General features: G+C 45.4%; 1 protein-coding gene across 2 annotated transcripts in view; it reads right to left on the bottom strand.

Annotated features, from left to right (window-relative positions):
* Positions 1–25,088, bottom strand: part of LOC106610773 (collagen alpha-1(XII) chain) — a 72,123-nt gene that overhangs the window by 21,601 nt on the left and 25,434 nt on the right. The window contains exons 15-42 of one of the 2 annotated variants that reach the window (XM_014210332.3): positions 23,895–24,161; positions 23,387–23,579; positions 21,981–22,102; positions 18,419–18,568; positions 18,130–18,249; positions 17,587–17,751; positions 17,169–17,315; positions 16,287–16,426; positions 15,502–15,631; positions 14,633–14,778; positions 13,711–13,840; positions 13,400–13,536; positions 11,493–11,622; positions 11,193–11,332; positions 10,886–11,018; positions 10,732–10,755; positions 10,398–10,537; positions 8,539–8,668; positions 8,163–8,302; positions 7,804–7,933; positions 4,485–4,627; positions 2,689–2,818; positions 2,448–2,590; positions 2,155–2,284; positions 1,435–1,554; positions 1,118–1,264; positions 909–1,025; positions 31–183 (exon numbers count right to left, since the gene is read on the bottom strand). In XM_014210332.3, the coding sequence (XP_014065807.3) occupies positions 31–183; positions 909–1,025; positions 1,118–1,264; positions 1,435–1,554; positions 2,155–2,284; positions 2,448–2,590; positions 2,689–2,818; positions 4,485–4,627; positions 7,804–7,933; positions 8,163–8,302; positions 8,539–8,668; positions 10,398–10,537; positions 10,732–10,755; positions 10,886–11,018; positions 11,193–11,332; positions 11,493–11,622; positions 13,400–13,536; positions 13,711–13,840; positions 14,633–14,778; positions 15,502–15,631; positions 16,287–16,426; positions 17,169–17,315; positions 17,587–17,751; positions 18,130–18,249; positions 18,419–18,568; positions 21,981–22,102; positions 23,387–23,579; positions 23,895–24,161 (3,897 nt within the window). The remainder of the gene's footprint in view (positions 1–30; positions 184–908; positions 1,026–1,117; positions 1,265–1,434; positions 1,555–2,154; positions 2,285–2,447; positions 2,591–2,688; positions 2,819–4,484; positions 4,628–7,803; positions 7,934–8,162; positions 8,303–8,538; positions 8,669–10,397; positions 10,538–10,731; positions 10,756–10,885; positions 11,019–11,192; positions 11,333–11,492; positions 11,623–13,399; positions 13,537–13,710; positions 13,841–14,632; positions 14,779–15,501; positions 15,632–16,286; positions 16,427–17,168; positions 17,316–17,586; positions 17,752–18,129; positions 18,250–18,418; positions 18,569–21,980; positions 22,103–23,386; positions 23,580–23,894; positions 24,162–25,088) is intronic. The other variant, XM_014210333.3, reaches the window with a different exon arrangement.

Below are 25,088 nucleotides of genomic sequence, written 5' to 3'. Positions count from 1 at the left end.
ACAGGACTGATGGTTAGTGGGGTTTCTTACGCGTCCTCTCCTTGACGCTGACTCCAGGCCCCTCCAGGTTCGGGGTCTGTGTGTACACTGTGGCGTTGTAGAGGGCGTCAGGAGTCAGGCCGTCCCAGCAGTAATGGCTCTCAGACCCAGTAATGGTGGTCTCCTGAGCTCCCTTGTTAGAGGCTGCAGGGAAGAGGAAAGAGTTACCCACATCGGTAGTGGATCAGCTGATTTATCCCCATACACACTAAACGTATTCCCTCAAAGGGGTTACAGCCAGTGGTACTGTAGCGCTTGGACTGAGGCAGCAGTGGGCTTACACAGTGATTTCTGTTATTCAACAGATACCCTTTCAAATAAACAAGAATTCACTTAATGTGGCAAAGTGCACTGCTTCCATCTATAATGGCTACCATACTGTAAACAGACTTAAATATTCCAACATTTCTTCCCATCTTTTTTCCTCTTACAGAACTCTAGCATCGGAGAGTTAATGAGAAACAGATGAATCAGTGGGCATAAATAAAATACAATTATCTAACATTCTTAAGTCATTTTATCAACTACACCTTTGTGATAGGTTGGTAACTTTGGCTACATATCTGATCGACAGTAGACATTCTGAAATAAATATAAAACAAGAGCTAATGTATAGAAACAATCCTCTCCCATTGGGATCAATGTTATGAATGGGCTCCCAGCAGAGGAGGTTGGAGGGAGGAGCTACAGGAGGACGGGCTTATTGTAATGGCTGGGACGGAATAATGGAACGGTATCCAACACATAAACATATGGAAACCACGTTTGACTTTGTTCCATTTATTCCATACCAGCCATTACAATAAGCCTGTCCTCCTATAGCTCCTCCCACCAGCCTTGTCTGACTCCCAGCCAGGAATAGTACTTACAGTCGAAGGGATTCAGTTTGAGTCTGTAGGAAGTGGCAGCCCTATGCGGGGTCCATCTCATGCAGAAGGTGTCATAACCAACATTGTAGGTGGTTAGATCAGTGATGTTCAGGTACACTGTGAAAGACAGGAACAGTCAATTAATCAACTAACCAATCAATCAACCATTTGATCAACCAAAACAATCAAACAACCAATCAATCACTTACGTGTGGTTCCTTGTCCAATGAGAGGTCCGCTAAGGCCAGCGTCATACTGGGCCAACACCTTGAGGTCATAGGTGGTTCCTGACTGCAGGTTGTGCAGCTGGTAGGTGGTCACATCTCCAACGAAAGTCTCCATGGTCTGATCAGTACCTGCAAGCACAGACAGGGACACTCCAGGTCAATAACAGCAGGCAAGCAATCACATCTTCAAAAGATATGTGACTTTCTTTAGCAGGATAGGCATATTAAGCAAGTCAAGTGATTTGTCGTCAGACAATGTTCTTTCACGGCTGAATAGAATAGAACAGTAGCTATCTGACCTGCAGGTGAGTAGACCAGTTTGTAGCCCACCACTCTGGAGGGGGCAGGGTCCCAGGATACTCTGAAGCGAGTGTACCACTCATCTGACACTCTCAGGTTCTGAGGCCCCAGCATGCCAACTGTGGGGAAGGAAACACAGACATCCAAAACATATTAACAACATATTTAAACGCTTTTAACATGAATATCATAGCCATGCGATCCTAAGCTATGTATTTGCTTTGATGTGGTGTAATTTGTTAGGGGAAATGAGACTGGGTATTGGGCAGCTCCCGTATGAGATCTCCCATTGGAGGACAGCCAGTTCACGTCTCTGGCACCAACAGGCAGACTGAGCTGAAGCCAAGTCATGCAGTTTCTATTGTTTCTCAGATCTAGGATAATAATCAGTGGCTGAGTTTATACAACTCCTCTACTGGGAATTCTTTCTCTCCATTAACTTTGTGTGTGTGTGTGTGGTGTGTGGTGTGTGTGTGTGTGTGTGTGTGTGTGTGTGTGTGTGTGTGTGGGTGTGTGTGTGTGTGTGTGTGTGTGTGTGTGTGTGTGTGTACGTGTGTGTGTGTGTGTGTGTGTGTGTGTGTGTGTGTGTGTGTGTGTGTGTGTGCATGCGTGCGACTATGACTTCCAGTATGTAATAACTGTGTGTTTGTGGAGCGCCGTGTGGGTCTGTTATTCTATCATGTTGCGTAGAGGACCAAGCATACAATGTGCTAGCATACCTGTGTGTCCGTCTCCATCCAGATCTCCTCCTGGTCCGTCGAGGTAGATGGCCTGCACGTTGATCTTATAGGGAGTGTCTGGATCCAGGTTGGGCAGGATGACAGTATTTCTGTTCCCAGGAACCATAGTCTACAGGACATACAGGCAGGACACTGCGTGACTATTTGAAACTACAGGTACTTCAAACAGTGGATAAATAAGGACTTCTGGCCAGACGTGCCTTGGGCCACATACAACTTTGGTGGTGTTTGATGAGAATTTCATTAGACAAATCAGCAATATGGGTGCTTACGTGCTCCTCAATGGGGTCTCCAGTGGTGGGGGCGTAGGTGATCTTGTACTGCTGCACTGGACCTTCAGCATGTTCCCATGCCACAGTCAGAGAGCTGGTGGTGGCATCATACACACGCATGTTCCTTGGGCCACTGCGGGGAACTGGGACCGGGATAATAAGGAAGTTAGCACGATAGCAAGCGAATAGGTGAACGTGGATAAAGGCCACAGGATGTTATGTATGATTTAGTGGATCTTACGTGTTTTGCCCTTGTCTTCGGCCGGAGGTCCTTCTCCGTCAGTATAGATGGCGACCACTCCCACGTTGTAGGACGTGTCTGGGACCAGCTGCTCTAGCAGGGTGGTGGTGGATGTCCCAGGAACCAGGATCTGAATAGGGAGAGAGAGGACAGAGACACAGGAGTCAATGCTGAAGGACTGGGCCCAATGGGAGGATGAAGCAAACAGCAGGCCTTACAGGGGGATGGATTCAATCAAACTACTACCCTCATACCCACGTTTGATTCCGAAAACTAGACAAAACACTGATCAAGACTAGAATGAACAGTAATATCAAGGAGATCTGTAGAAGAACAGTGATCAGTTAGGCTAGCCTACACTGCAACATCCAGATCAGGGAGGAGTACTTCCTGTTTTAAAATGTGTCAGCTGTATGGGGAAAACAACAAGCATGCCATTATGCTGTTATGACCCGCATGGTCCTAGCAGCTATGACCCTCCCAGCCTGACAGCTGTTTAATGTGACAACCCTGACAGCTCGTCCTCACCTCACTCAACAACCTCTTGTGTTGTCACTGCTCAGTGCTCACTGAAAGGGGGAACAAAAGTATGCTTTGATGTCAATGATGTAGGACCCATCCAGACAGTCAGGGAAATAACACACTGAGTAACTAACGTAATGTGCTGATAGTTGCTTACTGCCTGGCTCTTATGACCTATCTGACTGCGTGTGTCAGTCGTCTGCGTGTGTCTGTGTTTGTTCACCCATACTGGATACCAGACCCCACTTGTCTGTGTCTTGCCAACATGATCTCAAAGGGAAACTAGTCTCTTCTCATCTACCTGCCATGTCCTAGTCACCTAGAGTCACATACTATACATACAGGAGCCCTGTCCACAGCCATCTGGTTTCACTCTCACTTCTGACCCAAAGCACCATTGCATCATGCTCAATGTGTGATTTTTCTATCTCTCTGCTTCACATGACTGTTTTTGACGAGCGTCATCAAACCCTTACTTCGGTCTCTGCTCTGGGTTTAATAGCAACATATTCCTCTCAAGAGGTAAACCCAATATTACAAAGCTGCTTTCCTAATCTGGTTAAGCATACACCAAATCTCCCAGTGTTCAATTTGATGGTAGGTCGTGACACTGGCCACATGCTGACGTGGAAAGCTGGCTCTGGCACTGGAAAAGCCCAGCCCTGAGTCCATCATAATATTCCCCAAGAAACAAAATGTGATGACTTTATTTAAAAAAAACGAGAGCACCTCTAGCTATCAATAAAATGGAACAACATCACCCTTCAAAGAACAAATGTTCTTTGACTTTAAATAAAAACAGGGTCTCAGTGTCTCAATGCTTCTCACAGATGTGGCTGTTTGCGCGGTGTCAAGTAACGCTCTATTAGTTGTTTGTGGGGCTTCACCATACATACTTTATAACTCCAGAGAGGTGGGCACAGCCATGCCAGATAAGGAGGGAAAAAGCCCAGATGGGGTTTCCTGTTTGAATTAATGAACATCTCACCTTAAACCAGTTCTAGACTGTTAAATAAAACTGCCACCAGAGAGCGAGTCCATGTGGAGCACAGACAGAGAGAGCTTTCTTTTACTAACAGTAAGTCAGGGGCGAGGTTGAGCTTGATGTTGTTCCGTTCTGTTCCTTCCCAAAGAGCTCTAGTGCTGCAAATGAAATGAAGCGTTGGACTCGGCCACCCTTGCACACACCCCAAGTCCCTGGACTCTAACATTTGACCTCTGACCTGGGGCGGGATCAATCAGAGGCCCTGTGGGTCTCCTTGGTGGTGACTCACCGACTCGGAGGGCTTGGTGCCACTCAGGGGGGCGTAGACAACCCTGTACTGCACGACCTCGCCAGAGGCGGGCTCCCAGCGTACGTTCAGGGTGTTAGTGGTGGGGCCGAAGACTTGGATGTTCCTCACTGGAATACGCTCCACTATAGAGAGAGACACAGAGATGGAGGGACGGATAGAGGGACAGGGGAGAGGAGGAAAATAAGAGAGTTGGGTTGAGAACAGTAGCTGAAAACATCAATTAGAGAGTCTGACTAAAGATTTATTGGTGCCTGAATGAGACACTAGGGAATGTTTGCCTTGAAGCCATCAAAGCTTTCACCGGGCCTGTGTACAATACATACTAGTTGACTCAGCCATTAAAACTGCAGCAAAATACAACATAGTTGGCCAGTCTTCAATACCACACAGACTCTGCTCAAAACATACATCAGCTTTACACTGTACACCTTCAGTAAACACCACTATAGTACCTACAGTAGCTAACGGTTCATCAGAAGAAGAGGAGAGAAGGTCTGTTGCCCTCTGAAAATTGCCTTTAAAACTAAAGCAGATGTTTCCAGTCTTTGTACCACTCAGCAATGTACCCTCATAAAGACAGAGTGGGAAGTACATGGCGAGCTTCTTTACTTAGAGACCAGACAGTATTGGCCAGAGACAAAGAATGAAAGGACTTCACCCTGAAAGCACATCATCAATGGGTAGTCTACTTTCCGGCTACCCGGATAAGTGCTCTACTTTCGGCTACCCGGATTAGTGCTCTACTTTCCGGCTACCCGGATAAAGCACTAAATAAACTTCAGTTAGTGCTAAATACGGCTGCTAGAATCCTGACTAGAACCAAAACATTTGATCATATTACTCCAGTGCTAGCCTCCCTACACTGGCTTCCTGTTAAGGCAAGGGCTGATTTCAAGGTTTTACTGCTAACCTACAAAGCATTACATGGGCTTGCTCCTACCTATCTTTCCGATTTGGTCCTGCCGTACATACCTACACGTACGCTACGGTCACAAGACGCAGGCCTCCTAATTGTCCCTAGAATTTCTAAGCAAACGGCTGAAGGTAGGGCTTTCTCCTATAGAGCTCCATTTTTATGGAATGGTCTGCCTACCAATGTGAGAGACGCAGACTCAGTCTCAACCTTTAAGTCTTTACTGAAGACTTATCTCTTCAGTAGGTCCTATGATTAAGTATAGTCTGGCCCAGGAGTGTGAAGATGAACGGAAAGGCTGGAGCAACGAACCGCCCTTGCTGTCTCTGCCTTGCCGGTTCCCCTCTTTCCACTGGGATTCTCTGCCTCTAACCCTTTTACAGGGGCTGAGTCACTGGCTTACTGGTGTTCTTCCATGCCGTCCATGGGAGGAGTGCGTCACTTGAGTGGGTTGAGTCACTGACGTGGTCTTCCTGTCTGGGTTGGCGCCCCCCCCCTTGGGTTGTGCCATGGCGGAGATCGTTGTGGGCTATACTCGGCCTTGTCTTAGGACGGTAAGTTGATGGTTGGAGACATCCCTCTAGTGGTGTGGGGGCTGTGCTTTGGCAAAGTGGGTGGGGTTATATCCTGCCTGTTTGGCCCTGTCCGGGGGTATCATCGGATGGGGCCACAGTGTCTTCTGATCCCTCCTGTCTCAGCCTCCAGTATTTATGCTGCAGTAGTTTATGTGTCGGGGGGCTAGGGTCAGTCTGTTACATCTGGAGTATTTCTCTTGTCTTATCCGGTGTCCTGTGTGAATTTAAATATGCTCTCTCTAATTCTCTCTTTCTCTCTTTCTCTCTTTCTGTCTTTCTCTCGGAGGACCTGAGCCCTAGGACCATGCCTCAGGACTACCTGGTATGATGACTCCTTGCTGTCCCCAGTCCACCTGGCCGTGCTGCTGCTCCAGTTTCAACTGTTCTGCCTGTGGCTATGGAACCCTGACCTGTTCACCGGACGTGCTTGTTGCACCCTCGACAACTACTATGATTATTATTATTTGACCATGCTGGTCATTTATGAACATTTTAACATTTTAACATCTTGACCATGTTCTGTTATAATATCCACCCTGCACAGCCAGAAGAGGACTGGCCACCCCTCATAGCCTGGTTCCTCTATAGGTTTCTTCCTAGGTTTTTGGCCTTTCTAGGGAGTTTTTCCTAGGGAGTTTTTCCTAGCCACCGTGCTTCTTTCACATGCTTTGCTTGCTGTTTGGGGTTTTAGGCTGGGTTTCGGTACAGCACTTTGAGATATCAGCTGATGTACGAAGGGCTATATAAATAAATTTGATTTGATTTGATTTAGTCCATGTCGATAGCCTCTGTCAGAGCAATACATCAATCGCTGAAATTGAACGAGATGACCCAAGGCCACGGTAAAATGTATCTGTTAAGTTTGATTAATAGCATTTGTCAGACTGCCTGAAGAGACATAGATTCCACTGAGAATGAAGAATGCGGATGTAGAGTCCCACACTTCTGATAGAGATCAAAAGCTTCAACGCTATCATTGCTCGGTGACCTCTGGGGTACGTTCTGATGGGGGGGTTAATAAGGGTTCCAGTAACAGTAATGACATAAATATAACCAGACTGCTGAGTTGAATGTCGAAAAAAGACGTCATGCCACCCCCCCCCCCCCCCCCCCCCCGGGCTACCACCACCACAACCAGGCATTACACCCCATAAACGGACCCCATTACCGTAAGGCTGGAGACACCACTACTGTTGCCAATGCAGAGGAATTCCTTTGCTGTGCAATCAGACCACTAAAGACTGAGTCACACTGAGGGGAGGCCTCATAATTGTGGGAGAAAGTGTTCAAATCTGAAAGGAAAACGGCTAATAAACTAAATATAGTGTCTACAGTGAATCCCTCTATCAAGCATTGAAGTGGATATTTCAGCTGTAAACAGATGAGAAGCAAACCATGTTAGATATTTTTGGCATTTCCTTCGGATATAAAAGGGGTTATTTTACGAGGAAAATTCAGGTACAATAAGACTGGGACATATTTTGGGCACATCCAAGAGTTTACTGGCATAAGGAGTAAGGAAGCCAATACAAGGCCCGGGGGTGTATGCTCTACAGATAAGCCAGCTCTCAAAGAACGACGAAACAAAATCCCAACTCGTAATCTGATTTTGTAGCCTTAGCATACTGTACAATCTTCTCCTCAGGAAATTCTGAACTAATAATGGTGGAAATATAATCATCCTGTATTGAACACCGGTTCTTCATTACATCCCAGAGTGACCATGGTATAGCATGACAATTACCATGAGAAAATGGTTGTTGAAGCTGTACTACAGAACATTAACCATCCTCACAGTACGTGGACTCACGTGTCTTGCCATTCTCAGACATGCGTTTGCCCTCTCCAGGGGGGTAGACAGGGACCACAGTGACGGTGTAGAGGGTGTCAGACATCAGGTTCTTCAGCACAGTGCTGGTGGTAGTACCAGAGACCTGGGACTGTGAATACACATATCCACACAACAGTCATACTAGCTACACAGAGCTGATCTGACATAAAACGTCTGGTAAAGGAACAGTATTTCTGCATGCGTGTTTGACTGTCTGAGTGAATATGCCAAGTATCAGTGTAGTATGCGTTTAGCATTAGATCATGGATTTGATAACGGATGTGTGTGCATTCCATGGTGAAATTCAGTAGTGATTGGTTAGTGGTGGCTCAACCTACCACATCCTCAGCTCCTCCAGCAGCAGGTACATAATAGATCTTGTACTGGCGGACGTTGCCCTCGGCAGCCTCCCATTGGACGTTCAGGGTGCTGGTGGTGGGGTCAGTGACCTGGAGGTTCCTCACTCCTCCCAGAGGCTCTGGAGAGAGAGAAGGGAGGCCATCGGATTCATACTATGTGGAATGAGAACCCTGAGGTTCTCATGTTCAAATGCATGTGGAGGTACAGACATGGCATATGGTAGGTGTGAATATATGTTTTACTGCATCAAATGTAACCCAGGTTCCCTGAGGGCGGGAAGGTGCAGCTGAGAGGCCAAAAGGGAACATGATGTAATCACGAAGGCCTTCGACAGGCCACAGCAAGGTCACTCACTTGTCTTTCCGATGCCAGAGATGTCCTTGCTCTCCCCGCTGCCGTAGATGGCTGCAACGGTGATGGAGTAGGGAGTGTCAGGGGTCAGCTTGGGAAGAAGCACCGTGTTCTTCTTCCCTCCGATCTGCGTCTGTTGGGGGATGAAGACAGATTAAAATTACTGTTCTCACCTGGTCAATGATTGCACTAAGGGCCTAAGGGCTGACTCATTTTTAAACTATTGGATCAACCATGAAGGGTTCTTATATTCCCTTCAGATTACAAATGCATCAAATCATTTCTTCAGCGTGGCCTCAGAAGACATGAACAGGAAAAAATAGATTTATTTTCTCATTAGATGTGGATGCCTCTGATTCTATCTTCTCTCCCTTGACAGTTTTCTGTCAGTGTCAGCAACTTGATCGAAAGAATTCGGGTTGAGCAATCGCAGACTGTCAACATTTTTGTCCGAGGATGCAGCGAGCATTTTTGCACTTTGTTGTTGTAAGAGCCAAGGTAAATCTATTCTACATTTTACATTTTACATTTTACTCATTCATTTTAGTCATATTCTCCAGTGGGATGTGTTGTCTTAGAGGTATGAGTGGTGAATTTAGTGCATAGTTTTTTTTTCTTTACCAGGGAGACACTGTATTGAAAGGAACACTTCTGGATTGCATCGCCTCACAGAGACGGCTGACTCAGTAAACTCTGTGTGTGTGCGTGAGTGTGGGTTTTCAAGTTATGCTTTGTGTTGCCTGGGGAAAACGCTTATCAGCAGGCAATGGGAAACTGTATGATGGAAGTCATGTTATTTGGCACCAAGACAATTTTCCTTGTACACAAGCATGGAGCGTGTGTCTCCCATTTCCTACACAGACCTGTTGTCACAAATTAAACAAAGCGCGGCCTACTGAGCTCGCCATATTTGTTGAAAAGCTGTCAGTGAACCAGAAACACTTGGCTGAGCGTGGCTCATTAGCTTCCAGCTTTTCAACAATGCCTCAACGTTTAGCGTGTGACATCATCGCAGAAACCGGTGGACGGATGGCCGCTGGACAGAACTAGGTTTCCCCTCCTCTAATTAAAAAATGGAAAACATTCCATCTCGCATTGCAATGGAAACTCTGAATGGACAAATAACTCGCATTACGCTATCTACCCCTGAACTCCAACATGGTAGACCTATCATACATTACAGACAAGTCTGATAAGAGAGAGAAAACATCTAAAACTGCCTCCACCCATTTACTGTATCTCTTTCTCTTTGTGTGCCTTTACATCACACAAACGCTAAGTGCCTAAACATCTGGCCTGATGAAAGAAGCCTGTCTGACTAAACTACTATCCAGCTCTAGAGTGGAGCAGCATCAAGGCCAGACAGCATTGTGTAACCCTGTAACAGTCTGAGGTCAACGACCCCTGGTACCACACTCCCGTCCTGTTACATAAACACACACACACGCAGACACACACACACACACACACACACACATCCACCCACCCACAACCCGGCTGAGCCCAGTCATTCCATCTCTCCCCCCTCCTCCACCTCTCCCACTTTCCTCACTGATAACACACACTCCCCTGAGGCTCTGGTCAATGTCCCTGACCCACATGTGCTCCTAAAATGTACCCTGTCATCTTGATGTTTTACTGGGGGGATTTCGGTGGAAGACTCTCAAAGGTTTATATGATCTTTCTATCACACAAACAAGGTGATTGTGTGTCGTGCTACAAGGCCTCCATGGACATGATCCTTTTCCGTTCATCATCCAGAGGATGGTTAGAATTAAACAATGACGTTAGCACTATGAAAGGCTTGGGACTTGGAACTGTGATGCTTAAGCTGAGCCATGTGGCTACTGGCTGGTTCTTACCGACTGGGTCTTGCCTCCGGCGGTGGGGACGTATGTGATCTTGTAGTTCTGGACACGACCAGGGGCGTGGTCCCACTTGACGGTCAGAGTGGTGGTGGTGGCATTGAACACCTGCAGGTTCTGGGGAGGGCCTGTGGGTGCTGGGAACGAACACAACAACATAAACAACCACTTAAACACACATTCAACCAACACAGATCATCTTCACATTTTACCTTCTGGATTGTGATCACCTGTGTAAAATTCGCTGAACAAAATGGAATGTATTTGATTCAAATGCATGCTCTCTCTGAGTGCTGTATGGGTTTTGCTTGATTGCAACAAACAAACTTACCAGGGGTGATGATGACCTTGGACACTGGCAAGAGAAACAGAAATATAATGAGCTCTTATTAGTAAATCTGATCAGGCATTGATGGGAATCAACAACTATGTATCTTGATTGATGTATTGTGATGGCATTAGATTAGATGATGGACTTGTCTTACATGTTCTCTGGCTGCCAAGCAGGTCTTCACTCTCAGACTCGTCGGGGTAGATGGCGGTGACGGACACGTCGTACAGAGTGTCTGGCTCTAGGTTCTCCAACACATTACTGGTCTCATCACTGTTCAGGATGGCCTGGGAGACACAACACAATGGGCCTTAAGGAGCTAGAACACCAGTAAGACTTTAAACTACCCAAAGCCATCAAATGCTTTGTGCTTGTAAGGGTTTGTTGACATTTGTTGCCTAATGTTTTGCCTCATTCGACAGGTATTAAAAGATGAGAACCAGTAATGCTAGTGCTCTTACATATTGGAAATTGGTTTCTCCCTTCTTGGTCCAGCCGATACGGTAGAGGGCCACATCAGGGGCCCCATAGTCCCAGTGGGCTCTGAAGCTGGTCTGGGTCACCTCAGAGAAACGCAGGTTCTTAGGAGCAGGAACAACATCTAGACAGAAGAAAGGGAAAATGATATTGGTGAGATTGCCATGCCATCAATAATGTTTTTCCTGGTCAGGCCTTACCTAGTGTATAGTAGTGAGTAGGACTTCCATGGAGTGTAACCCCAGTGTGTTAACCCTGTACTAAGCTGTGTAACTGTACTGTACCTGTGATGGCTGTGTTGAGCATGGGGTTGCCAGCTCCCTCGTCATAGATGGGTGTAACAGCAAGGTCATACTCAGTCTGAGAGATGAGGTTGTCCAGAGCTTTGGCGGTCACACCTCCTCCCACTTCAAGCTGCAGACCAAGAAAACATCCTTGTTAAAATCAAGCTTCTTTGTGTCACAGATATTAGGTTTTAAAGCGTGCAGCTGAATGACTACTTTTTTTGTTGTAAATGAAGGGTTAAGGTTAGTAATAATGAGTAATAATGTTGTCATCAAGGTCACGTTGAATGGCTTCCAAAGTCTCATTCTGGTCTCAATGATGAATTCCAAAGAATCTGTGAGAGAACTCTGGGCGACCTTGTAAACATCCGGCGAGACAGTCTGTAAACTTCACTTCCTTCACAGGAAATCTTTAAATCCCCAGCACATCCAGAGGTGGAGAGGGATAAACAATGAACAAAACATATATTCTGTCAAAGTAGAAGCAGTAGTATGTTTTTGTTTCTTCAAAATGCACCGTTAACTTCTCCATTGCTTTTCATGCCAAAGGAATCCAGTGGTGTAAAGTACTTAAATAAAAATACATTAAAGTACAACTTTTTGGGGGCATCTGTACTTTGCTTTACTATTTATATTTTTTACATCATTACTTCACTGCATTGGTAAAGAAAATGATGTACTTTTTAATCTATACATTGACACCCAAAAGTACTCATTACATTTTGAATGCTTAGCAGGATAGAAAATGGTCCAATTCGCACTCTTATCAAGAGAACATCCCTGGTCATCCCTACTGCCTCTGATCTGGCAGACTCACTAAACACAAATGCTTTGTTTTTAAATTATGTCTGAGTGTTGGAGTGTGACCCTGGCTATCCGTAAATAAAAATTAAAATGTTTTAAATTGTGCCGTCTGGTTTGCTTAATGTAAGGAATTTTAAATTATTCATACTTTTACTTTTTATACTTAAGTATATTTAATACCAAATACTTTGACTTTTACTCAAGTAGTATTTTACTGACTTTCACTTTTACTTGAGTCATTTTCTATTAAGATATCTTTAGTTTTACTCAAGTATGAGAATTGAGTACTTTTTCCACCACTGCTGGAATTTCATGATCAAGCCATTCCTAATGTTCCTTAGTCCGAAATCTCTGTCTTTCTTTTGGCTTATTGTTTTTGCATTCAGAGTTTTTCGGGGAGAAACTTCTTTGCGAGGGGCTCTGGATCATAAATCCACAGCAAACGTTCTTTCTTGGATGCAGAAGAAGAGCCCTTCCTGTTTTCTCACTGTCAGGAACAGCGCTGGAGCTGCTAATCCAGGCCTGCGTCATCATCCATCAGCTAGCCCAGACCGCTGCCACTTTCTGGGCATGAGGTTAGCCACCGCTCCCCTCCCCTCCACCGCATCACAATCAGACGCGTGGATGTGTTTTTCATCTCTTAAGTCCAATGGAGGAACATGTGATTTGCGTACCTCCATGTGATTTATACCCCAGGATGCAAGGCAGGGACCTGCTCTCCCCATCTCCTGCCGATAGTGGTGTGATCATTCCACCAGGTACCCGGTCTAATAGCAAAGCCCCAGAGGTCCCCGGCATACCCCTCTCACCAGCTGCCTTTCCCATTATGCTGTCTAATGTCATACCTCAAATGATCTGTAAAAAGTATCAATATCAATCTGCTAGCTCTCTATCCAGGATCACTATCATGGCTTATTATGGCATAAACAGAGAACGGGCTAAGCACAGGAGCTGGTTTCTGCTGTCACCAGTAGGTGGGCTAGCTAGGCCTATACCTGGATTTGATATACCTCAGCCCCAGGGGGAGTATCTATCTAGGGTGCAGAGTATTGCTTTCACTACCGTCTGTATCCAACAGATGTATTGTGACCATTGAGTCTCACCTCTTTGGCTTCTCCCTCGTCAGGCTTGTAGGTGATGATGTATTTGAGGACGGCTCCAGGTGCCGCGTCCCAGTTCATCTTCAGGGCGCTGTGGGTAACGTCTCTGACCCTCAGCTCTCCAGCAGGGGGCATGGGCACTATGGAGGGGACAGAGGGACCAATTTAATCACTTTAGTTCCATAAACTTGGGAGTGAGGAGCCCTGGTTTACTCTGTAGGAGTAAGGACCTGTCGTCCTTCACCGTCCATGAAGCACAGAGAGTAAAACATGAACATGAATGTGAATGTAGAGGAATTCTTCACTACACGTACGTGTGACTCCTTGCTCGGTGAGGGGGTCGCTGGCTGACTCTCCATGCAGGGCGAAGATGGACAGAGTGTAAGCCGTGTTGGGGATCAGCTGCACCAGCTGGACATCAGTCGTGTCCTCTCCAACTCTTATCTGCAAGAGGGGGGACCATAACGGAACAAATCTTAGTTTACAAGGCTTACTGTCATTCAGACAGGCAGTTTAGATGAACAGATTAAATATCTGCGGTGGTGTACAGTGGGCTGAAACAATCTAAGTGTTGCCAATACTACAGACGATCTTACCCTCTGGATTTGACTCCTCCGGGACTAATATCCTGCCACAGTGAGCTAATAATCCTCACATCCCTCTGAGTCTCAATAATTGTGTGTTTTGTTGACTCCGCTCACTTTGTGACTCATCACTGCTCTGTGACATCTGCATGCTGTCAGGAGACATTGGCAGGAGACCGGTGTATTTGGTCATTGGCAGCATCTGTCTGTGTGTGTGTGTGTGTGTGTGTGTGTGTGTGTGTGTGTGTGTGTGTGTGTAGTGGAGACTTTGACTGTGTCTGTTCCACAGCTGGTCTGGCCTGGAGTCCCTTTCTCTGTCTCCTCTGTCTCCTCTGTCTCCTCTCTCTCTCTCTCTCTCTCTCTCTCTCTCTCTCTCTCTCTCTCTCTCTCTCTCTCTCTCTCTCTCTCTCTCTCTCTCTCTCTCTCTCTCTCTCTCTCTCTCTCTCTCTCTCTCTCTCTCTCTCTCTCTCTCTCTCTCTCCTCTCTCTCTCTCTCTCTCTCTCTCTCTCTCTCTCTCTCTCTCTCTCTCTCTCTCTCTCTCTCTCTCTCTCTCTCTCTCTCTCTCCTCTCTCTCTCTCCTCTCTCTCTCTCTCTCTCTCTCTCTCTCTCTCTCTCTCTCTCTCTCTCTCTCTCTCTGGCCCGGCCTTCTCACCTCTTTATCCACAGAGGGCTCGGTGGCATTGATGGCACTGTAGAGCAGCATGTAGCCCGTGGCGCCCACTGCCTCCTCCCACTTCACCCTCATCGTGGTGGGACGCTCCTCGTAGATGGTCATCTTCCTCACCGCGCTGAGGGGCACTGGACAGGGAAACAGGGAGAGGTGAACACTGTTAGATTCTAAACACACATGCACACAAACACACACGCGCACACAATACCATCCAAAACAGCATGTTCGCAGTGAGACGCAGCCATGCAGATTTCATGTGGTGAGAACTAAACAATGAGTTATTTTATGGCCGCTTTTATGGAGAAATGACTTGCTTCATAAAATCACACTATTCTAGAGGACAAATAAAGTTAAGCTGAAGAACAATGTTAAAGAAACACTTAATTCTCGCTGCAGAGAGTGAATGGACGCATATACATATATATATATTTGTTATTGCAATGATGCTGTCTTTAAGCCTATCATAAACAAAACAGTTTTGTTCTTTCTTTAATGTTGAACACAGGAACCACACAAGCATCACAGGAACAGGGTGTGCTAAATATACTGGAAGAATGTTTGTTTTACAGTCCCAAAGATGTCCATTAGTTGATCCCACAGGGATTACGTTTGGGACACAGGTATGTTGAAGCACAGTAATGGACAGGTACAGTACAGTGCAGGGTTTCTCAAACTCAGTCCTGGGACTGTTTTTTGTCCGAGCACTATACAGCTAATTCAAATAATCAAAACTTAATGATGAGTTGGTTATTTGAATCAGCTGTGTAGTGCTTGTGGTGGGGGGGGGGGGGGGGGGGGGATGGGGGTATAGAGGATCAAAGGAGAACACAGAAAAACAGATCAGGACTCACAGGTGGTTTCAGTCCCCTTCAGCGGGTCGCTGCTCTCCTCTCCGATGACAGAGTAGACGTTGACCAGATACTCAGTCAGAGGGTTCAGGTTGGGCAGCATGGCTGTGGTCACTGAGCCATCAACAAACATCTACAACCAGACAACAAGAGTGCACATGAACCAGGCGAACACAGCAGGAGTATGGAGAATGACTTGGAATGTCTATTTTGCGTAACCCATTCACTGCATTGGACAGGTTTGTTTCTGTTGGCGGACAAACAAGACAAACAATACAACAAACTACAGCTATAAGTGTTTCCTGTGTTGATGCGTCTGGTTTCAATTGAACCACAAATTAAGTTGTAGAACTCTGACCAAAGTCTACCGGTTTCAACCCAGTGTGCGTTTCTATTTATAAGAGTCAAACACAAAAACAACTCAGATCACATACTAGACCACTGCCTCACCAAACCATGAGAGCTGGACTAAAACCCTTTTTAAATGAAATTGGAGTCCAAGGAGTAGGAAGTGGATCTAGCAGCTAGCCTACCCCATTCTAGTACACTGGAGCCAATACCCTGCAGTCAAAGTTAGGTGTGGGGTAAGGATGAATTCTAATGTAATTACTTTAATCTTTATTCAGCCAAGTAAGTCACAGAACATAGGCTTTACTACAACTTGCTTCCATCCTCAGGCCCAGGGTTGGAGTGATAGAGGGGTTTGGGAGGCTGATAGAGGGGGATTGGCAGAGGAGTTTGGGGTTGGTCGTGGTTACCGGTCGACGGTGGACGTCAGGGGTACTAACCTTCTGAGGGCGTCCAGACAAGGTCATGTACTCCACACGGTACTTCTCCACCGGACCTTCAGGGCCTGTCCAGCTGGCACGGAACGAGTAGTGGGTCACCTCCGAGGTCACCAGGTCAGTGGGCGCATCGGGACCACCACCTTTCAGGGAAAAGATGGGGGTCAAATCAACCCTAAGCATAGGATCTCATTGCATCTTTCGCAGATGTGGAAACAGCTCCCTAGCAGAAAATCCAGGAGACAGACATATAGACAGTCTAAGCCTTTCCTAAAAAATGTATCCTACATAGTATTCAGTTACAGCTTTTGAATGTGATTAAGGAGCAGACTATTTCTCATTTTAGAGAGGAAAAAATTAACTATCGGTGAGGAAAAGAGGGCTTTAGATTCTAAATTATTTCCAGTGGTTGGCTGGTCTTCAAGCTCCTTGTGTTGTCTCCCCTGGTGCACCAGACATGCTACTCTACTGAGGGTCTCCCCTAGCCATGACCTAAACCCTGTTTACATAACTACAGTCTCACACAACACAGCTGGCTGCAGAGATCATCACCCGTATTCACAAGAGTCTCAAAGTAAGAGTGCTGATCTAGGCTCAGTTTAGCTTTTTAGATCATAATGATTAAGATTACATGGACAGATCCTAGATCAGAACTCCTACTCTAAAATGGTTTGAGAATATGGGCCCAGCCCCCCCCCCCACCTTATTCATTATGATTTTAAATGCAAAACTGATCCTAGATCAGCACTTTTATTCTGAGACACTGTGAATATGAGCCTTGAAGTCATTAGTAATAAGACTGAGGGATACCCTACATAGCCTATTTAGACTGACATCCTTAACTGTCACGGCAGGGAATGTACAGTAATGCCGGCCTGAATGTACCTGGTCCCTTGACGCTGTTACAGAGGTTGTTGGTCAGGTCGTCCACTATGTCCAGCAGGAAGGAGAAGTCAGCCACGTTGTACATGTGGATCTCATCCGGGTCGGTGGCGATGGACCTCAGCTCATTCTCATCAGCGTTCTTCACACCTAGGAGGAGTCAAACAGGGACATCAAGTCAGCGATCCCCTCAGAGCAGGTTGAGGATACATTACAGATATTTAATGAGGAAGATAATTGGAGTATGGCAAAGGTGTGTAAGGAATTATTCTGGGGCAACTTGAGCATTCACACTGTACTTCAAGATGACAAAGATAACTGCTATTATTCGAGTTGAGATAGATACAAAGAGCTTCAGATGTCCTACCTAGTCAAAATAGAGCAAAGGTCAAACTGCCTAGTGACGATGGCTGAGACTCACCAATGGCATACAGCTCAATGCCCTGGTCACGCAGGTTCTGGGAGTTGGCAATGATGTCATCCTGAGACTTGCCATCAGTGACCAGCACTCCGATCTTACGAGCATTGGGTCTCATCCCAACATTTTCCTTGAAATTGTTCTGGAGGATGTAGTTTAAAGCGAGACCTGCAACGAGGGCAGAAACAATTATTCACACTGATTATATGGTTTAATCATTTCTCGGAGGCCTTTCCAACAAGGCAGCTAAAGAGCAAGGAGATTGTGATAAAATACATTGTGAGTCTATTAGAAACAACTCAGTTTTATTCGCGTAATGGAGCATGCAATTCAGTTTCCTTCACCTTCTGGCTATCACACAAACAGCTCAACCGCCAACAACCAAAGCAGAGGCACAGTTCTCATTTTGAAGTTTATGAACTGTAACTTCTTTCAGTAGCCGTCTAAATAGCCAATAGAAGCTTGAACATGATAGACCTTTAAATGTGACTAACGGTATACAGCAGTCTCTGAATGGAGGTTGTGGTTGTAGATTGAGTACAGTACCAGTGAGGGTGTTGCCTCCTTTGTAGGGCAGGTTGGCTACAGCCTCCAGCAGGGAAGCCCTGGTCCTGTGGGCGTTCAGGTGCCACTCAGTCTTGGGGTCACCACTGTACTGGGCCAGACCTAAGAGAAACACACGGAGCCTCTGTCAGATCAGATGCCTTGTATAACCCTCCAACATGATCATGCCAAGAAAATGACTAAAGAGTGGAGACACAATAGTGTTATTTGCAGTAGGTTGCAGGAATGCGCATGTCCTGTGAGACTTCAGGCACACTGAGGTTTAACCTACCAATCTGGACCCTGTCAGGGCTGATGTCGAAGACTCCCACCATGCGAGAGATGAAGGAGCGGATGGTCTTAAAGTTCAGACGACCGATACTCCAAGAGCCATCAACCAGCAGGACTATATCAGCCCGGGCTTTGGTCTTACACACCACATCTGAGAGGTCAGAGGTTACAGGTCAGAGAGACAGTACAGAACAGTGATGGGGCACTAGTTATTAAAATGCTGTTTCAGGTATAACACAGCTGGAGTTATGAGGGCAGAGGTGTTCAAAATGCATGAGTGAGAAGGGAAGTGAAGGAGTAGGAAAGGAAAGAGGTCATTGACATGACATTGTTGACATGGATTCACAGAACATCACACAGAATTCCCAAACACATCTGTATCTGTCTCTTTACAAGCAAGCAGTAAAAACACTTTCTATTCCATTTTCAGGGTTACGAGCCATTTTCATCATCACACATTTCATTTCCAGGTGTCAATATAATGGTTGTCTTCTTTTCTTCTGAGACGATCTCTCGCTCTCTGTGTCTGAGGAGTGTTCTTCTCTGGCCACTCCTCAGCCTCTCCCGGGGAACAACAAAAAGAAGCCGTCCTGATGTGATATAAACGAGGGTCTCCTTGGTGAGAGTTACTGTGCATTCCTCACTGGCACAGCTCTCGCTGTGTTCCGGACACCTGCATGATGAGAAGAAGGACTCGTCCGCAGTCCGTTAAGACCGCAGGTGCGGCAGCAACGCACAGATTAAGCAATCTGCCACTGTCACATGTTTGATTTACAGACTTCTCTTTCCCTCCCCATGCAACCCACAGATAAACAGATGTCCAGCGGAGTGTGAGGGTTCTAGAGTGGCTGAACCGTGTGCCGTTCAGACTACAGTCTGTTTTAGTGAGTCGCAATAAAGAAAATGATCTAAGGCTATCGGACAGAGACAAGAGGGGAAGATTTATTGGCCACGCCAGATGTTTGACCTTTGACTGCAGTATGCATTTCGCCAAGTAAATAAATTCACGTCCAGTCCCTGTTAATGGCACTATAAATTCAACGTTAGGTTTACAACTTGTGCATTGCAGCACATACATATCTGTCACTCAAGAGAAGGTTATCTTTTATTTACAGGAAGAAGAAAAAAACTTTCAAAGTGGAAACCAGGAGACAAAAATGTTCATGACTGTCTCTTGTAAATTATCTTCAAAGGAGAGGGAGGATGATGTACAGATTACTTTAGGCTCTTTTAGTGCACCTAATCCCCTCTCCTCTCTTACTCTCAGTCCTCCTTCAGGATCGGGATGGGGGATTAAATTGAGGAGTACTGGGTGAGGAGAAGGGGGTAATGGGGTGGAGAAGGGGTTTTCTGCCTCCTCTATTAAATTATATTATTGTGGGTGACTGACTGACAGGGTCTTGTCACTGAATCTGTTCTCTATTAGAGGAGGCCTTCCAGGCAGCTGAGGGTCAGGACTGGCCTCTGGAGCCTTCCTTAAAACACATAACATTTTCCTCTCTCTCTTTCCTCTCCTAACACTCACTGCCCTGTGTCGTGCCGCGCGCTCACACCCGTGAGGTTGTAAAACATTTATAATTGCAAACAGATTAGATTTTTTTATGTCAATTCTGCTGCTCTTAGCTGCTGCTGGATCCAGAAAAAGAAAAAGGAACCCAAAGTGACGAAATGATGAAAAAGCAAGCAGCCAACAGATGGAATAGTAGTTACATCTGTTATTTGGTGAGACAATTAGCTTTGAGGAAAGGCATTTAGGGCAACTCATCTGTTTTTATGGGGAGAGGGATTAGAACGGATTTTCCTAACGAAAAATGGACAGTGTGATATATATCCCACACTTTGGTTATGGCCGCAGAAGTAACAACATGTATATGATAATAATATATGTACTGTATAAGTTCTTAAGTATGATGAGGGAGATTAAAAAAGGAATTTAAAATCATATTGGTCATTACCCACTGGGCATACACTGGTTGAATCAACATTGTTTCAATGTAATTTGTCAACGTATTGTGACGTGGAATTAACGTTGAAAATACATTGGGTTCGAAATGATGGGGTCCTTTGTTGAGCAAATCAGATGTCAATGTAACCAACATAACCCCAAACTCACTCTAAATATACACCGAGTGTACAAAACAAAGCTCTTTCCATGACATAGACTGACCAGGTGAATCCAGGTGAACGCTATGATCCCTTACTGATATAGCCTGTTAAATGCACTTCAATCAGTATAGATGAAGGGGAGGAGACAGGTAAAAAGCCTTGAGATAATTGAGACATGGATTGTATACAGTATGCGTGCCATTAAGAGGATGAATGGGCAAGGCAAAAAATGGAAGTGCCTTTGAATGGGGAATGGTAGTAGGTGCAAGGCGCACCAGTTTGAGTGTGTTAAGAACTGCAACGCTGCTGGGTTTTTCACGCTCAACAGCTTCCTGTATGTATCAAGAATGGTACACCACCCAAAGGACATCTAGCCAACTTGACACAACTGTGGGAAGCATTGAAGTCAACATGGGCCAGCATCCCTGTGGAACGCTTTCGACACCTTGTAGAGTCCTTGCCCCGACGAATTGAGGCTCTTCTGACTGCAAACGTGGGTGCAACTCAATTTTAGGAAGGTGTTCCTGATGTTTTGTACACTCAGTGTACTTTTACATACAGCTTGTGTAAGAAAAGTTAGAGGAGTTACTTTAAACTAGTCAATGTTATTTAGGTAGTCTACACAAACGAGTATGGAGCTGACCGGTGTCTTAATGTGTTGACATGATAGTTCAGTTGAATTGAACACAGCTCGTTTCCAAAGCTTAGCAGGGTACATAGAGGTAGGCATCTGGATGGTAGACTTGTTCGCAGTGAAGTGCATTACCCTTCATAAACCAGTAGGAGTCACTGTTAAGCAAAACTGTAGCGTTGAATCAAACACACCATTTTACTATCAACATTGAAACAAGGCCAAATAAAATGTCTAACCAACTATAAAATTCTACAGAATTTCAACCACCCAATATACAGTATGTTGAATATAGGATGAATTTTTTGGGGACATTTCTATGAGGAATTTTCAACTCAATTTCAACGTAAACATTGATGATTATGTTGAAATTAGATTGATGTTAAAACCTGTTAGTCAGGTTGAGTCAATGTATTTAAGTTGAAGGTGAGCCTTAATTTCAATGTTTACAATGCTGGTTGATTACTTTTTTTAAATCCAATGTATTTTCCACTTCACAAAACATTGACACATTTCGGTGAAACAACGTTGATTCAACCAGTGTGTGCCCAGTGGGTAGGGCTGTTGAGTTCTTTGAGGAAAATGTGTTGTTTCACTTTTGCCTCTATAAAATGGATCACAGCTTGTTTATACGATTCCTACAGACTAATATTCACCTTATGCATGACCTTTTACTTTTCAACATGGCTGCCGTGCCTGTTAAATGGCTGGGCATAAGGTGAATACAGTACTTTACAGTGTCGTCTCTTGTGTAAAAAGTGCTGTGTGGCTGGTGTTGCTGGCTATATGATTAATCATGTAGGAGGAGTTTGAGAGGAGGCATTACCTCCATCATACAGTGGTGGTTCAGGGGCGTCAGAGAGAGTGGTCTTCTCCTCACCAGCCAATGGCTGGCTCTCTCCCCCCTCGAACATCCCAAACACACTCACTGTGTACTTGGTACCAGCCCTGTGAGAAAAAACCTAAATCAGTTACACTTCATTCATCTCGACAAGTTTGTCAGTTTGTCTGAGAGAAATGACTGACAACAAACTGGCGAACTAATGAAAAAGCAGCATAGTTCAAACTATCTTTGCAAGGCAATACAGTAACTGTGACAAACCATCTGATATACTGTGCATTCGGAAAGTATTCAGACTCCTTCACTTTTTTCACATTTTGTTACATTTACAGCCTTATTCTAAAATGGATTAAATAAAAACAATTCCTCAGCAATCTACACACAATACCCCATAATGACAATGTAAAAACTGATTTTTAGAAAAACAGAATTATACCTTATTTACATAAGTATTCAGACCCTTTGCAATGAGACTCGAAATTGAGCTCAGGTTCATCCTGTTTCCATTGATCATCCTTGAAATGTTTCTACAACTTGATTGGAGTCCACGTGAGGTAAATTCAATTGATTGAACATGATTTGGAAAGGCACACACCTGTCTATACAAGGTCCCACAGTTGATAGTGCATGTCAGAGCAAAAACCAAGCCATGAGGTCGAAGGAATTGTTCGTAGAGCTCCGAGACAGGATTGTGTCAAGGCACAGATCTGGGGAAGGGTGCCAAAATTGAAGGTCCCCAAGAACACAGTGGCCTCCGTCATTCTTCAATGGAAGAAGTTTGGAACCACCAAGACACTTCCTAGAGCTGGCCGCCCAGTCAAACTGAGCAATCAGGCGAGAAGGGCCTTGGTCAGGGAGGTGACCAATAACCCGATGGTCACTCTGACAGAGCTCTAGAGTTTCTTTGTGGAGATGGGAGAACCTTCCAGAAGGACAACCACCTCTGCAGCACTCCACCAAACAGGCCTTTATGGTAGAGTGACCAGAAGGAAGCCACTCCCCAGTAAAAGGCACATGACAGCCTGCTTGGAGTTTGCCAAAAGGCACCTAAAGGACTCTCAGACCATGAGAAACAAGATTTTGAGAGGATCTGCAGAGAAGAATGGGAGAAACTCACCAAATACAGGTGGGCCAAGGTTGTAGCGTCATACCCAAGAAGACTGTAATCGCTGGCAAAGGTGCTTCAACAAAGAACTGAGTAAAGGGTCTGAATACTCATGTAAATGTGATATTTCAGTGTTCTATTTTTTATAAATTAACAAAAATTTGCAAAACCGGTTTCAATTAATTCATTTTGGAATAAGGCTGTAACCTAACAAAATTTGGAAAAAGTCAAGGGGTCTGAATACTTTCCGAATGCACTGTACTTTACATTCCAAAGATAGAGCTACCTGAGCTCCTCCAGAACCACAGTGTTGTCATAGGGTCCGACCAGCAGCTCTCCCAGGTCTATATCATTTCCAAAGGGGTGGAAAGTGACTTTGTAGCCCTTGACTTCCCCTGGAGCGGGGTCCCAGGTCACTCTGAAACTGGTCCTAGCAGGCTCAGAGGTCTGCAAGTTTCTAGGGGCTTTGTACGGTGACACTGGAACAGAGAACATGAAGATTTGATATAAGCAGATGACTATATAAGCAAATGACTATAAAGTGGAAGTAAAATTAGGCTAAACTTCAGGCTAAACATTAGATTATTACAGGTAAAATGCTAGTTCTTAGCGGCCTCTGGAGACCCATTTTCTCCTGGCCTATCGTAGATTTAGTAGTTGAGGATGATTGATGATGAGTACATGATACAAGTCTGCATAACCCTCCAGCCACTAGCTACTGCACAGGACTCCCCTAAGCTAAAGCAAGCAGCACAGAGCACAGTTCAGTTGTGGTTAATGATAGACCAACGTACGTGTGGTTCCTACTCCTTGCCTTGCTTTTCCTTCTCCCTGCTTGTACACAGGCAGCACTGTGATGTTGTAGGTGGTCATGGGCGTTAAGCGTCTCAGGATGGTGTTGGTGGTACCACCAGGCACCTTGGCGGCCAGCTGTCGCCCTCCCGACGTTGGCTTGTACGTCACCCGGTAGTTGACAACGTTTCCAGGTGCAGGCTGCCAAGTCACCTTCATGCTCTTCTCCGTCTCCTCTGAAACCACCACAACTTTTCCGGCTGCAGACACTGGGAGCACAAAAGAAAGAAAATTAAACACCAATGCTTGATGGATTGATAACAGTATCATGGTGTGTTTGAGTTTGAGCAGAGAGCAGAATTGAAATGCATGCCAAATTGCTGTCTACATTTCCAAACAGTACAAAGCCATAACTGCTTGTGGGCAATCTAAACATTGACATGCTTGGTTAGCTCTGAGATTTTTACTGAGGTATCGGTTCAGTTTTCATACGCTTGTGAACACAGATCCTCCCAAACATTGTTTTATATCCCAGTCAGAACATACACTGACCAGACCCACTGTGCAGATTTCCATACTATGACCCCAGTATGTTTTTGGTGCAGGAAGGACAAGTGTGAATTGTCAAAACCCTTAACGAGCAGGAAAATATTCAGACAGCTAGACTTCAGAGGGAGGAGTTTTATGGATGGAAAAAAAGCAGCCTGTCCAAGTTTTCAGTGTGTGGCTCAACCCAAATGGACCTGTCCTGTTAGCACAGACAGAGAGAGGGCTTGTGGTTCTGGTGGAGGAACCAGCAGGGGGAAGTGACCACGGATATAAACCATACAAGCCTCTGGAGGTGCCTGAAGGTTGTTTTTGGTGTAAATTGCACATGTCCCGCTTGCCAGAATCAATAAGCAAAACGATGGAGCGACACAGTTTTCCATTAGCACATTTTGTCTCGCTAAGCAGCGGATAAATTCCCCAATCGGGGCAAGTTTCCGTCAATGTGCTTTTCTCATTTCAGTGGGTCGCTGTATTGCAAGGAGAGGGGAAGCACTCTCTACTCCTGTGTCTCTCTGAATCCACAACCTCCCCTGATAACTGGTAGCAGGTGTGGCGTATTGCGTCATGGCCATATACTATATAATACACATGTCGTCACCCTGATTACAAAAGCATTTCAGTGGCCTTTTAGATGGACCAGGTGACTG

Source organism: Salmo salar, chromosome 09 (assembly GCF_965601325.2).
Source record: "Salmo salar chromosome 09, fSalSal1, whole genome shotgun sequence".
Classification (NCBI taxonomy): domain Eukaryota; kingdom Metazoa; phylum Chordata; class Actinopteri; order Salmoniformes; family Salmonidae; genus Salmo; species Salmo salar.
Note: the sequence above shows the minus strand (reverse complement) of the source record. Positions and strands in the feature narration are given on the sequence as shown.